Source organism: Tachypleus tridentatus, chromosome 2, assembly GCF_004210375.1.
Source record: "Tachypleus tridentatus isolate NWPU-2018 chromosome 2, ASM421037v1, whole genome shotgun sequence".
In the NCBI taxonomy this organism is placed as follows: Eukaryota; Metazoa; Arthropoda; class Merostomata; order Xiphosura; family Limulidae; genus Tachypleus; species Tachypleus tridentatus.
Genome location: NC_134826.1, coordinates 70426073 through 70442276, shown reverse-complemented (window position 1 = coordinate 70442276; position 16204 = coordinate 70426073). Strand labels below are relative to the sequence as shown.

The 16204-nt window shown below is 33.3% G+C and overlaps 1 protein-coding gene across 1 annotated transcript; it reads right to left on the bottom strand.

The window, feature by feature from the left end:
• Window positions 1-2771: 2771 nt before the first annotated feature.
• LOC143245527 (uncharacterized) lies at window positions 2772-15096 on the bottom strand. The gene is made up of 5 exons (XM_076491890.1): window positions 14955-15096; window positions 9016-9078; window positions 5455-5563; window positions 4676-4952; window positions 2772-3116 (listed from the first exon to the last, which is right to left on the bottom strand). The coding sequence occupies exons 1-5, from the start codon at window positions 15094-15096 to the stop codon at window positions 2913-2915; spliced, it is 795 nt and encodes a 264-aa protein (XP_076348005.1). The 3' UTR covers window positions 2772-2912.
• Between the last annotated feature and the right edge of the window lie 1108 nt (window positions 15097-16204).

Sequence of the window (16204 nt, the reverse complement as noted above, 5' to 3'; positions counted from 1 at the left end):
GTCCCACTGTACATAACACAAAGTATCAGCTTATACTAACCCCTCAACTTGAGTATGTCTTGTACTACTATTACTGATGACACAAACACAGACAAACAAGCCTTAATGACAAACTGTGTGGTAAGTAAACTATTCTAATCTAGTTTTTACTGTTGAGTCATAGAAACTGAAATAAATATGATACAGTAAGTCAATGTAACAAATGGTAACGTATTTTAGTTAATTATACTTGCAGGCATTCAACAAATTTAAATTCTAAAGTAAGATAATACAAAAAGTTGATTACTTACCAATGCAACATTTTCTTAATACACAAATCATTTAGTCACATGTAACCACAGCTGGTACAGACTAGTATAAAACTCGCCTTTAATAAATGCAACTGATTTTCATTTGTTCTGTTTTAGAGGACCAGTATTTTTTAGAATACAATCACATTTCAGTTGTACTACATTACACATGTATATTTATATTATTATTTACAAATACATCTTTAAATTTCAGTCACAAGGCAGAACAGTAAAGAAACACAGAAAACAATGATATTCTCTGTTCACGTGGTAACAATACATAGTGTTTGGTTTTCTTAAAAGGTTTAAATCATATTCAACAAAATGACTTATTTTACTTTTTTTGTTTCTTTTTCAGGGTTTATAGATAATCACGATCAGTTCTAAAGATGAATTTTTAATTTCTCCAGTTGGACATAGTATATCCGAAAGTAATAATTCAATGCCTTAACAATAGGTTTTTATTATTACTAAATACATGGAAAGTAAGGAATTTCTGGAATAACTTTTTCTTTCACTTCTCTCTTCCACATTTAATGAATAACCCAATAACGTTAAACTGTATATATATTTGTGGTCTAAAAGAAGAAAGTGTTGGTAGAGATTGATTGTTGACTCTGACACACGGCTGACCACAAAGATGTGTTCAGTTTCAATCTGAGGTGATTATGAACGAGTTCACGAAGGAGTTTCACCACTTAAACAACCAGGTAGTTGAACTAACACGCTGACTTCTCTCTCTTACTTTTGTTTTACATAAAAATTTCAGATATAGATAAAGTCAATGAGTGCATCCTGTTAATAAATATAAATAACTAATTGACTGAAAACCATTGTTGTCAAATATCTCACTATCAATAGAAGCCGACAGAACGAACACGTTCAGTGAAGAGTAGTCCAACCCGCATATCTCGAATCGAGCGCCCTAATTATCACACCATGTCAGGCCTACATCCGACCTAGGAACATAAAATAAAAAATAAACTTGGCCACAGTAAACCAGTTTTATTGGACATAACTGCGCAAAGCATTGTGAAAGAAATTTGCTTTTGCGTAACAAAAAGCGTTGTGCTTAGTATACAGTCTAGTTACCCATTAATTGAGACTTGGTGTAACCTTGTGTCAGCATGACACCTTGGGACTAGGATGGCTGTAATGTGCTACTGAACACTTTAAGCTGTATTATAAATATATATAATTTTTCGATGTGGAATTCGCTACCTGAAGTTAACCAAAAGTCACTTATAACAACGTGTTAAAAAAAAAGTCTCCAGTGAAACAACAGCAAGTTTACGCCCTTACACCACTATAATAACGCCCCCACGGCTGAAAGGGCGAGCATGTTTGGCGCGACAGGGATGCGAACCCGCGACCCTCAGATTACGAGTCGCTCGCCTTAACACGTTTGGTCATGCCGGGTCTCCAGCCACTAGAACAACAACTAAGTTACAGGCAGAGCACGTGTATTGAATATGATGATGGTAAAACTGATGATAAGAAAGGTCTAGTTGATTATTAACTTACACTCCAAGAATGTTGCTCAGTCGTAAAATGCTGCATCAAGTTGTATGTAGTTGTACAAGAACAGATTTAAAGCATAGTTGCCTGTTTGCACTTTGATCGACTTTCTAAATGCGCACAATCTACAATATCCAAACGGAAACCTTGATTCTGAAAACATGAACTCCCAACAGAAGACCGGCGTCCTTTTCTAGAAAACAAAACATGTCTCCATGATGATGGAAAGAGTCTTGTTCCTTGTGCAGAGGACACGCTGTACGTGCACGTGAACTATTTAACCATGGTTGATAGTCAGTTAAGCTGTCTTTATTTGGAGTTCTAGCACATCTGATGGATATAAAGTAAAAGTGTATTTCAACTTTTAGTTTTCAACTAAAACAATGTAATAATTGAAAAACCAATACGTGACTTAAGCTTAGTAATCAACGATGTCATACACATCAAACGTTGAAATTGAAGAAACCCATGTAGATTCTGCATTTCAGTAAAATATGTCGCATGCAAATCTTAGTGTAACAACTGTGAATTAATGGACGTATATTGTGACAGTCAATATACTTAGAGCTGTATTACAAACAATATAAACAAACACAATTAGTACTGAAATGAGCATTTAATGTGTAATATCTGTTACATTTAAATGGGCGAAAAATATGTAAATAAACATTTCATTACTTTTGGTTTAATATTTTATTCAAGTTTTAACATTATATGTCGTAATAAGTAAATACTGCAAAAAAAAATCATAAAAAACATGAAAAAAACGCTTGTGAATTGTTGAACTAAAGCCACAGTCTCTTATATTTAAATAATAGTTCTGATAAAATGTTAACATTTTAAGTTTTCAAAGTTTATATTTAATTTACTTGTACATAAATGTAAATAGCTAAATTACTACGTAAGTTTCTGATAAACCAATAATATCAATGATACTGAATTTAAAAATTTTGTGCAATTTTGTAAGTTTCAATCCCATTCGTGTAGCTGTATAGTGTGGACATTAAAGCCATGTTTATTTCTCTTACCTCTAGAGAGAGCATATTAACAATGGCGGTTTTATAAATTCGTTTATTAATTCTATTTCCTAGTTTTGAAGAAAAATCAGGTTTGTTTCCGAGCTTTTCCAATGATAAACGTGTCTTGGCTGTCAGAATTCTCAATGAGAATAACAACGTTGAGATGTCCTTGTTTACTGTTTGGTTTAACGATAATTAGTTCATCATAATTGTTCACATGTCTATCAGACAGAGGTCGCTGTATATATTCTTCGACAGATTTTCTTTGTTTTGATGCTGGTGTTCCGCTCTGAAGATGTAGAATATTGTTATGTTTAGTGGTGCAACACTCAAAATTTGAGTAATAATTTTACTATAACATGTATAAAACCAAACAAATCTTTCTATGAAAATTATAAATTATGAAATTGGTTTCAGTTACCTCATAAATATTTTCTGGAAACTAGGAAAACTATCTCAAACATTGTTTCACGTAGTGAATAAAGAATGATATACAGGAGACAATAGCTTAAATACTGTTTTCCATTTATATTTTAACGTTCACAAAAAATAACTGGATTGTTTATATTATTGCCCAGGCAAGATGAAAGTACGGTTATAATTAAATGTCAAGTGTTCAACTCAGTTTATTGTTATATAACTTGAGAAGATGAAAGTACGGTTATGATTAAATGTCAAGTGTTCCACTCAATTTATTGTGATATAACTTGAGAAGATGAAAGTACGGTTATAGTTAAATGTCAAGTGTTCCACTCAATTTATTGTTATATAACTTGACAAGATGAAAGTACGGTTATAATTAAATGTCAAGTGTTCTACTCAATTTATTGTTATATAAATTAAGCATGAAAAGCTATGTGATCTAAACTACAAATGACTAGTTATTTACTTCATGTTACAGAGAGAAATAATATTCAAACTGTCTTATTTTTTCTGCAACTTTGGAGTAAATCACGCACCTTATGATGCTTTAAAATATTTAATAATTCATTATCAGTAGTAGTAGTATGTATGTGAATGAAAAATTACGAAAGGACATTCTGATCTTTATGTTTTCCAGATGTTATTAATGCTATGGACATTAGTAAAGGTAATCAGACTTATCAGACCTCAATGGTATCGAACACGTGTAAGTAGGTTTATTTTGGAGAAAAAAAAATCGCATACATTCAAACGACTCTGAACATTAAAGATTCTCTGAACGCATCTTTCTCAGTAGTTGGGGATAACCCAAGGAATTAACAACATTGATTTTAAACATGCAACATCTGTTTGATATTGCACACGTAGTTTGACGTAGTATACATTGTATTAAAATGGATTGTTTTTAACTGTAATGAATGAAAAATTACGAAAGGACATTCTGATCTTTATGTTTTCCAGATGTTATTAATGCAATGGACATTAGTAGAGGTAATGTGTACTTCTTACACTATCATATAATGTTACGACTGGCTCTGGCTTCGTTTTAATGGATGGTAATTGTCTTCCAATGTGTAGTGAGACTGCAGAAGAGGTGATTCCCCAGTTCTACTGGCATACAAACTTATCAGACCTTAATAGTATCGAACACGTGTAGGTCTCTTTTATAAGAAAAATCGCATATATTCAAACAACTCTGAACATTAAAAATTCTCTGAACACATCTTTCTCAGTTGTTGGAGGTAACCCAAGGTATTAACAACATTGATTTTAAACATGCAACATCTGTTTGATATTGTACACGTAGTTTGACGTAGTATACATTATATTAAAATGGATTGTTTTTAACTATAAAAATGTAAATTTACTTGTACCAAATATTAATTATAATTGTAAGATGAATAAGAACTTAATTGAATTTCGAACCAAAGTATTCCTTTCTTCAAGGTCGTTTTCATATATCATCTCCAGGGTTGTTCGTTTGGTCACTTTTTGTTTTCTTAGTATATTAGTTTTTGTCTTCTTAACGTTCTTTGTAGGGACCTTCTTCTCACATTCAGGGATCAGTGGCACAGCCTCCAATATATCCAATTCATTAGTGGTTATCTTTTCAGCACCAGGTTGTTTGTGTTCGACACGGTTTTTCAAAACATTCCGTTCTTCCCGAGTTTTTTTTTTCCAGTTGTAGAAACAACAAAGAACGCTGCACGATCATTACAAAAAGTAAATAAATAAGAATCACGTGTTTCAAGACCATTAAAATACATATTATTATTAAATAAGCTATGGATAATGGGTTACAGATATAACTATAAATGTGTTTCATGCTTAACCAACAAATAATTGTATGGATTCTTTAGACAAGTGTATTCAGTTATAATGTTTCGACCCATGGAACGTAATACTTCACATGAAGCCACATGTAACAACATGACACGTCATATGGAACAAGTACTTCACATGAAGCCACATGTACCAAAATAATACCTCATATAAAGGCGGAGGTTTCACATTAATACCTTGCTTGAAATCAGATCTATCAACACTGTATCTCGTAAGAAGACAGATACATGAATATAGTACCACACATGAAAGCAGATGTTTCTAACAGCAGTGTGAGTACAGAAACCAATATCTTAAAATGATTACTCCTTATTTTCCACATACTTTAATTATAATGTAATTGAAGATGACATATAACTTACCACAAAGCAATAAGACATATCGAAATGAGTGCTGTCCACCAAACGTATCTTGTAATTGTAGATATTGAAACCGAGGGGAGCGTAGATGTCGAAACCACTTCAGTTGGATCTTAAGACAGAGAGTCGTATTTAAAATCAGTTTACTTACTCTACCGATTTCGTAAAAACTTCAAATGTAAGTTAACAATAATAATAATGTGTATAATTCTTTAAGCCCAACAATAATCTTGATATAACATATTTAAAATTTTAATTCAATAAATAAGATAATATTCACGACGAGAAATTCACTTGAAATAAAAATCTATCTCAGAATGGCTGGTATGGGTATTAACACTTTTATTGATAAGCATAGAATAACGTTTTAAAACGTTAATACACGTACCAGTCATTGTGAGATACAAATACGACATTTCTTGTATTTATAATGCATTTTAATATTAAACAGCGCCCGGAATGGACAGGAAGGTTAATGCATTCGACTCTTAGTGTGAGGGTTGCGGGTTCGTATCCTCGTCGCACCAAACATGCTTGCCCTTTCAGCTAAGGAGGCGTTATTATTTGACGGTCAAACCCAGTATTCGTTTGTAAAAGAGTAGCTCGAGACTTGGCGGTGGGTGGTGATGACTAGCTACCTTCCCGCTAGTCGTACACTGCTAAATTAGGGGCGGCTAGTGCAGATAGCCCTCGTTTAGCTTTGCGCGAAATTAAAAAAGCAAATATATTAAACAATTATAATAACATTTAAAAAGTTGCAAATTGTTTATATATAAATATATTTTTCAGTTTAAACGAATAAATAACACAGAAAAAAAGAACTTCTATTATATTACTTGAACTCTTCACTAGTAGAGTTATTCCACTCAAGTGAATTCAGTTAGTTTCTTTAGTCCCTAAGTTACTTACTTCAAGAGATCATCGAATAGGAACTTACATAGTTTTTTCAACAATACTTCACGTTTTCAAATTGTCAAATATGAATGTCTTAGTATCACCAAAGGGTATTTTGTAGAACTACCATGTGATAATAGCATGTCATGGCTATCTGTCAAAGTGCCCTCTGGTGGGTTTAACAAGCTACCAACATGTATCCAACAAGCTCAGGACATCTATACTCATTTTTATAAATTATACAGCGAGAAACGAACTAACTGCTTTAAACCGTATTCAATACTATTAACAACACACTATTTACAATCCAATTTAGCTTATCACCTAGACACAGTTTCATCAATTCATTCTCACTGATATATAAATAAGAATCCAACTGGTTTTCCAAACACATGTTATTAGACTATATAACAAATATTTCACCATTCTCTTCGATATATGTAACTTATTATACAACTCAATATGAAACACTTAGTTATATTAACTTCGACTCACAAAAGGTGTAAGAATATATAACAGAAATCAAACAAACCATCTTTGATTAATTTCTATTCACTTACCGTTTCAAACTTTATAATTAGTTTCTTCACTTATTATGGTACTTAATACGTTTATATCTAATGAATCGTATCCACTGCCTGGTAAGTTTTTTTTACAGCACAAAAATATTGACAGACATTTTTACAAAGGTTTCTTCACTGGACCTTCAGTATGAATTTCATATATGAATAACAACAGCATTTCGATGACAAACATTGAACACCGTAGTCACTGCTCACGATGTTTTCGCTAACTTGGTAAAAATTCTTTTATTCAGAACTTTTAACGTTTTGATGATCAAATATTATTATAATCCTAATTGGTCTTCTTAGTAATGACGTGAAGCACACAGGTGTGTGATTGAGATACCAATATGTTTGTTTGGTATTCAATTTCACGGAAAGCTACGAGATGGCTTCCAGCGCTTGCTGTTCCTAATTTTGAAATCATATATTAGAAGAAACACAGTTATTCAATAGTATTTGTCTGAGTGTTTGAGCCCATCTTAAAACCGTGTGAGGGGATTGACCGTTATATTAAAATCCCTAACTTGTACCACTATTTGTCTTCTTCCTAGAAACCCATAATACACTAGTAGTAAAGTTTGTTTGTTTGTTTTTCAATTGGAAGGAAAGCTACACGAGAACTATATGCGCTAGCCATCCCTAAATTAGCAGTGTAAGACCAGAGAGAAGGCAACTAGTTATGACCGCCCAAGGCCAACATTTGGGCTACTCTATAACAAAGGAATAGAGGGATTGGCCGTCACTTTACAACACTACCACTGAAAGAGTGAGCATGTTTGGTGTGACGAGGTTCGATCCCGTGACCTACAGATTAGGAGTCGAGCGTACTACCAGTAAAGAACGATTTGTATAAACTTATTATTACTCGCATTATAAGATAATGTTAAACAAACTACTGATTAATACCTCACCGTGTACTAGAACCATCAAGTAGTTATTTTAAGATATATTTGAAATTTCAATGGTATCTTAATATGAAAATAGTGGCGCCAAGTAACATTCAGTCGTATAACTTAATACAATTATGTGAACATAAAATTTCTGAGTAAACGTTTTCTTCATAGTGTTAGGAGTCTTTCTCTTAAAACCAAACTTTGGAAAATCTATGTTTAGAGCTCCGGTATGGCCAGGTAGGTTAAAGCGTTCGACTCGTAATCCAAGGATCGCGGGTTCGAATCTCTGTCGCACCAAACATGCTCGCCCTTTCAGCCTTAGGGGCATTATAATGTGACGTTCAATCTCTCTATTCGTTGGTAAAAGAGCAGCCCAAGAGTTGGTGGTAGGTGTCTTACCTCTAATCTTACACTGCTAAATTATGTATAGCTAGCGCAGATAACCCTCGTGTAGCTTTGCGCAAAATTCAAAAAACAAACAAGCTCTGTTTATATATGTTTCAATAAGAACTTTAGTTATAATATCAGGTACATAGAATGACTACGTGATGTTATCATTCACAGAAGAGGGGAAACATTTCGTAAAAGTAAATATATATATATATAATTGTTAACTATTTTACCAAAACAATACTACTCTGTAATATATATGTTTTTATGTAAATATAAGATTCTTACAAAAAATATTAACACACTAAATCGTTACAACAACTGTTGCCACCTCCTGGAAAAGCTTTTCCGAAAAAACCAAAGCTGTTTGATACAATAAAAACCATGGAAGTTATGAAGAAGTGTCTTATTATAACAATGTGTTTTAACAAAAATAAACATTTTTTAACTTTGAAAGAAACAATAAAAGAAAACCAATACTCAAAGATCTTTATTATCAGCTCCTTCTTCGTCAGTAATTTCATCTCCAGGACAAGATATACAGGCATCAGAAGCAAAATGTGCCATATAAGTCCCTCCTGGGCACGACAGGTAGTTAGTTTGGAATCCATTGTCATAGTGACCAAGAGGACATGGATCTAAAATCGTTAAAAGTACATAGCTTGGCATTTATTTACTCAGTGTTAATTTTTATAGTCCTATCAACAAGTTTATTATGAAAAAACAAATTTATTGTATCAAAACTACATGATATTAAAAGTCTTTCTTCTTTTTGTGTTAAATAGAAACTATTAACGTTATTGTGTATAATATATACCTACAACACCTGTCAGCATCTCTTCGGTATCCTCGAGTGCAAGTGAGGTTTTCTGCTGGAACATACACTGAAAAAAAAAGAGAAAGTTAAATCTTTTTTAGCTCATTTACTGTCACTGATAGGAATAGAAAGTTTTACACAGTGCGAGATTCATGTGAAAAATAAAACTCGTTCTCCAAAACGGTTTCTTAACAACAAACTTTTATTTCTTTATATATTTAGTAACTGAATCAACTCATTAAACTAATCACAGAAACTTGGAATTTTATGAAAACACACAGAATTTTTCTCTTTCTCAATTATGTTACGCCATGAGTTACGTTTAATTTCCTTTGGTATTTCCCTTGCAAAATTTGTATTTGGCAAAGTTTAGTGTAAAACTGGTTTCACTGCTAAATTAGGGACGTTTAGCCATCGTGTAGCTTTGCGCGAAATTAAAAAACAAACAAACAGGTGCCAGAATTCGTTAAAACAGAATATAATAATTTTGGTGGGACATGAAGACAACAAAGTAGAACTGGTGTTTATTGAAGACGGAAATTTATTTTATCATGTGATAAATACAGTTGTCGAGGATATTCTAGTTCTTGAATATTTCAAATTGTAAATTCTATTTTGAGGTGAATTAATAACATTCGAACAATCATTTAATAAAACAGACAGTGAAAGATTCTGAAACCAGATAAAAGTGATGGAATAATAACCTTAACGAATCAGAGAATTAAAGTACTAAGAGATAGACAGGTAGTAGTAATAAGAAATGTTATTAAAGTTATTAAACCATATCATATCAAAATGTGATAGTTCATATCTTATTAGAATTACACGATATAAAACAAAACGTATCGTTTCCTGATAGGTATCAACATTACCGTTCAAGCCTTGAAAACTATTTTCTTTTTCTTTAGAATGACGTTTTTAATTTCTGTGAGATGAAAGAAACTATTACTGAAATACTTTCTGCTGTCTGTAAATTCATAATGAAGTATATTACTTCAACACTTTTGATTCAAAATTGGAAGTCTTGAAATGTTTATATTTTGAAATTAATTCCTATACTTTGCACTTAATGAAAACATTGAACTTATATTACATACATTTGTCTGTTTAATTTCGCGCAGAGTTACACGAGGGCTATCTGCGCTAGATGTCATTAATTTAGCAGTGTACGACTAGAAGAAATGCAGCTGGTTATCACCAAGAAAGTTTTGAAGGATTTGTACGAAAAGAAAAAAGAGAAAAACAATTATTATTTACAATGTTCCAGTGAGGGTTTGAGAACTGCATTTGAAATATAAAAGTATAAGCGTGCCAATAACAAATGAGTTGAAATACCATTCATGAACAGATGTAGTAAAGAACCAGCTTATTTGTTTATAGAGGGGTTTTACTTCATGTAAATGTAATGTAAAATGAATGAAAGGAGATGTTGTGACCAGGGTCGTATTTATATTCAATAACGCAAGGTTGATGATTGTGCTCATTTATGTGGGTGCTTTTCTCCCTGCTTCTCTGACGTAGTTTTATGTACTGTTATTTGTTTTTTTTTAATTTCGCGCAAAGCTACTTAAGGGTTATCTGCGCTAGCCGTCCCTAATTTTGCAGTGTAAGACTAGAGGTAAGGCAGCTAGTCATCACCACCCACCGCCAACTCTTGGGCTTCTCTTTTACCAACCGTCACATTATAACGCCCCCATGGCTGAAAGGTCGAGCATGTTTGGCGCGACGGAGATGCGAACCCGCGACCCTCAGATTACGAGTCGCACGCCATAACCCACCTGGCCATGCCGGGCCTTAAAATGTACACGTGGAAATGTCGGGGATCGAATCTGGGACCTTTCATGTGCAAAGCAAACGCTCTACCACTGAGCTACACCCTCTCACTGTTATTTGTATTTATAAATAACATTACGAATCTTATCGTCTTTACGATCTCTGGTGATAACAAGAGGCCTCGTCAGTAATGATATGGTCGATATTGTGTTGTTTGTACAAGTGAAATTACAATTAAAAGTTTTAATTCAAATCCCTTTTAACTACTGATTTTTCTGTCGTATTCAGTCCAATTCAGAAATGAAAATATCTAATTTGTATACGTAAATATAGATGTAGAGCTAATTCAGAAAACAAGAGTGGTACAGCAATTGTATTAACAATCTGGAACCACATCATACAAACTAAAGACAGATCGAACGTGTTGTGTATAAGTAAGATAAGGGCGAAGCATGTTTGGAGGGAATTCGATCCCTACGATTATTATTCGAACGTCTTAACTATCTGGCCATGCTGGGCCTGAAAAAGTATCGTTGTCTCAATCAGTCTGAAGCAACTTACTTTGTTGTTTTGATAAAAAATCACATAAACTACATATAGTATCAGGCTGGACATACAAATGGCGTTTTAGAAAATATTTTCTCTCTCATTATTATATAGCAGTTGATGCTTTGTTAACATGAAAAAGTTCTTATTGCTGTTAATCACACAAGTGTTTCAATTTTACTAATACTACTTATTGTTAATACGTTTTAGACGTACTCTTCAGACTATGTAATAATAGTTGGATTTCATTACCGAAAGAGCTGTTCTAAACTGTTTTCTTGCCGAGGGCAGAGCGCAGACAGCCCACTGTATAGAATTGCACTTAATTCAGAAATCTACACTACCAAATAAAAAATAATGATGAAAAATTAATTAATTACCAGAGTTATTCAAGTTTTTAAATACTTATTACAAAAAACCCAAATCTGTTTAAAAAGAACGTGTAGTTATTTTAGTTTCTAAATTCTTTTTGTCCGGTCATGCGTTACATTGTTACATTTCGAACATTTACTCTGTAGTTCTTACATGTGTGTGAACCTCAACATCGATACAGAATATAAAAAAAATATTTTTATCCAAGACTTTAGCACCTCATACTTTGAGGGCTAGGCTACTCATACCATCAGCATAATTAAACAATTATATAAAAAAACACTGTTACACTGGATAAGTATGCCGTGATATGTTTATTTTGTTTTAAGATTTTCGTAAAGTTACACAAGGGCTACCTGCGATAGCCGTCCCCACTTCAACAGTATAAGAGTGGAAGTAGGGTAGTTAGTCATCACCTCCCAGTGCCAACTTGCTAACGAATAGTGATATTGCACGCCACATTATAACTCCACCATCTCTGAAACGGCTAGCATGTTTGGCGTAACGGAGCTTCGAACCCAAACCCACTACGTGTTCCGACTTTACGCTTGTCTATCTCTTTATTTGCTGTTAAGGTACTTTTGCACCCAGCGTCTTAACATGTCCATTTCTCAGTTAAACTACCAATAAACTGAGAAGAATATCATCCCAAAACTTAAGTATAAATCATTTAACAAACTAGTGTCAGTGTAAGTTAATATAAATGAAAGCTTTCGTTAATGCGTTTTTTGTTAATGTGACATTTCAGTTTATGAAACGTTTTTTTATATTTCTATAAATGTTTAATTTAATAAATATTTGCATATACTTCTCTTCGTCTTTGAAACGTGTTCTGGGTTAATAGAGTGACGTCCAAATAACTTTATTTTTTTGTTGTTGAATTTCGCGAAAAGCTGCTTGAGAGCTCTCTGTATAAGTGAAGTTACAGAGTAAGAGGAAATACAACTAGTAAACTTTACACACTAGCAACTATTAGCCAACAAATAGTGGAAATGTCTGTCAGATTATAACGCTCGTAAAACAATACTTATTGAGGTGAGCGTGTGTTTTCTTACAGCAAGAGCCACATCAGACTACCTGTTGAGTCCACCAAGGGGAATCGAACCACTAATTTTAGCGTTACAAATCCTTAGACTTACCGCTGTACCAGCAAGGGACAATACATTTTATTTCTTCTATTTACATTTAGTTGTTCAGCGTCTTATGTATTGTTTTACTTCAATTATCTGTTTGATGAAAGCAGCATCATGTCGAATGAGAGTTTGGTTGTCAGATATCCAGCTTCTCTAATCGCTTCATAGAACAACAACTTAACCAAGCTACTACTACTGCTATCAGACTGTTATATAAATTTAAGGTTTTTTCTCTGGCGTCTTCAACAGAATAAACTTCGTGATCACGAGAAACCTACTTGAAGTAACACTGTATTTCAATACGGTTAGTATGGGTATTAAAACTTTTATTAAAAACAACGTTTCAAACTTCTTAGGTCACCTTTAGGTAAACAAAGATAATTTGCATGTTTCTGTATTTTCTTTAGATGACACTTTACAACTATGTTTTTGAAGGCTGAATTAATTCCATTGTGTGTTTCCTTCTTTATTCACACACATTTCATAATAATATTTCACCATAAGAAACAAAATAATAAAGCTGCTAGTACTATCACCTTCTATAAATTCATGATATTTAGACATCACCAAGGTTTTGACATTCCCTGTTTTTACAGTTTTTACAGTAAAGTTTTACACTTTACAACTATGTTTTTGAAGGCTGAATTAATTCCATTGTGTGTTTCCTTCTTTATTCACATACATTTCATAATAATATTTCACCATAAGAAACAAAATAATAAAGCTGCTAGTACTATCACCTTCTATAAATACATGATATTTAGACATCACCAAGGTTTTGACATTCCCTGTTTTCAGATTATTTTTTGTTCCTTTATCAAACCTGTCGATCATTCATTAGAAAACATCACTCTGATAAGTTGTACCTGAGAATTTGAGACTAGACTTTAAATTGCAGTAAATTTTGTCATAATAATGAAGCTGAGTGATTATACTTTTGATTATTGAATTCATATTGTTATTTGAGCGTACACGACTTTAGAATCACGCAATTCACCCAAACATCTGAGATTTTGTGTGATTGGGTATTCGCGCAAAGATAGTCCAGAGTTATCTGTCCTAGACGTCCTTATTATCGCAGTGATGTATTACTGGAAAGCAACTAGTCAACATCATCAACTGACAAATTGTGGGGTTTCTCGTTTACAAAAGAACTGTTGGATTGGTTGTCAGTTATAAAGCTTGCATGACTAAAAGGTTAATCATGTACCGTTAAGTGGATCCATACCCTCAGTCCACAGATTACGAGTCGAATGTACTGATTCCCAGGCTATGCAAGGCCCTAAAAAACCAATAATTATTATCACAGTCTGTTACCAGTAACGACAGTTCGATCAAGTTGATGCTCATGTGATGTTTGAAGCGGTTAGAGGAGTCGACTGTTTAACTCAATTAAAATTGTCATATACAGTAGAAATGAAATTATTATTAAAACAATACATGTTTTATAAGTTTCTTTGTACAATTGAGCGATATATTATGCTCGTAATGGGATAGGTTGCCATGTCGGAGATACCTAGTGATTCAGGTTTAAGAGACGATAATTTTGAATCAGAAACCAATAGAAAGGCAATCAGTTCATACCATTTACCATGTAAAGAGTTTTCTTAAAGAAAAAGTGGGATTACTGTTATAACATACACATACCTGAAAGAACGAAACATGGTTAGTAGCACCACTTCTCAAACACAAGACCCAAACAAAATAAGAACATGGTGGCCATTTCGGTCATAAATGCGTTATAATCTAATTTTCAGTTCGTTACGAATAGCCCAAATATTGGCGGTGATTAATGTTAACTAGTTGTTTTCCCTCTTATCTATCACTTCAAAATCAGGGTCTCCTAACACAGAGTCATCACAGAATTAAACACAACCAAACAAACTCACAGGTCTTGGTACCCGGTATGGATTATGTCGCTTCCTTACAGACCCTTCATATCGAAAACGTAATCCTCTAGAAAACAAAATGCAAGAAAACCCAGGGGGTGAATTACCCATAATAATACTAGCTATTAAATATGCTCCAAAAAGTGCTTCAACCGCAGGTGTGAAAAGAAACCTCTTTCATATTATCTGCCTTTACCAGAAGTCCATTGAGCAGCTCTTCCGCAAACTACCTTTCAACAGGCTGATAAGAAAATAGCTCAAGACTTCAAGACTGACCTGCGATTCCAGAACTCCATCGTCACAGTTCTTCAAGTGGCCAGTGTGGCCAACTTGGTGGGCCTCTTTGAAGACACCAACCAGTGTGTCGTTCATACCAAAATAGTGAGAATCATACTTTGCGCGAAATTCAAAACAAACTTCTACAAAACATCTTTAAGTTTCATATTTCATCTCGTACCCTAAGCTGTGCTAAAGTGAAAGATATCAGTATTCAATTTTTTGTAAGTAGGCCAAGTTTTACTGTATCGCCATCTTGTGGTTTAGATAGGCAAGAGATTATTTAAATTCTACCAGTACAGCACTTGGTGAAAAGACGATCACGGATATAAGACGAATAAAGATTTTTGAGCAAATTAAGCGTATTTCTTTGAAGTTCGGTTTATGGAACAACCTCTATGTCAAGCAAGTCTTGGATGTGACGTTTGTAAAGAAATTCTTTGAAAATATGTTTAACTGTCCAATCTGTGCTTGGGGAAATGAATGCAACCACCAGTGTGATTTTTATGCTCTTCGCTACAGACGATTCAATGCGGCATAACTTAAGTCACAAACATGTAATAAACAACTTTACAAAGGTTTAATTACAGTATAACTTATATTACAAAAAATACTAAGTTTTAAGATATAGTACTCAATTTTAAAAACATATTTACAAAACAAGTGTACCTGAGAGACACTAACGTTTTTATATAATATTACCAATATTTTAATATGACGGAGGAGATCAATACATTTCATGTTTATAGTATCTCGATTAGTTGTAACAAGCATGTAAGATTAACTTCTAGTTATGAAGATTCGAGACAAATGATAAATTACAAATAAGTTATTGAAACGCAGTAGTGGCACTATGTCAACGCAAAAAGTAAGAAAAACAATATAGTTTTGGTTAAATATGTTAGTAACCGGATATATAACAATGTTTTATTGCTCAAAATATTTATTTATACAGTAGGGTAACCTCTGTTTGAGGGTCATATTTGTCAATAGCGTCGTTAGGCTCATGATAGGTATTTAATCCTACAAAATGCTTCATTAAGCTTACATTACCCTTAAAAAACAGACAAATGACATGTATATGCTCTTACCCGTAAAGAAGAAAGCTCGGGTTATCAATTTGTGTGCAAGAAAAATTCTGTTATCGCACGAGCGATTTTCTAAATTTCGAGTAGCTTCATGAAGTCTGCGGTTAAAGAATAAA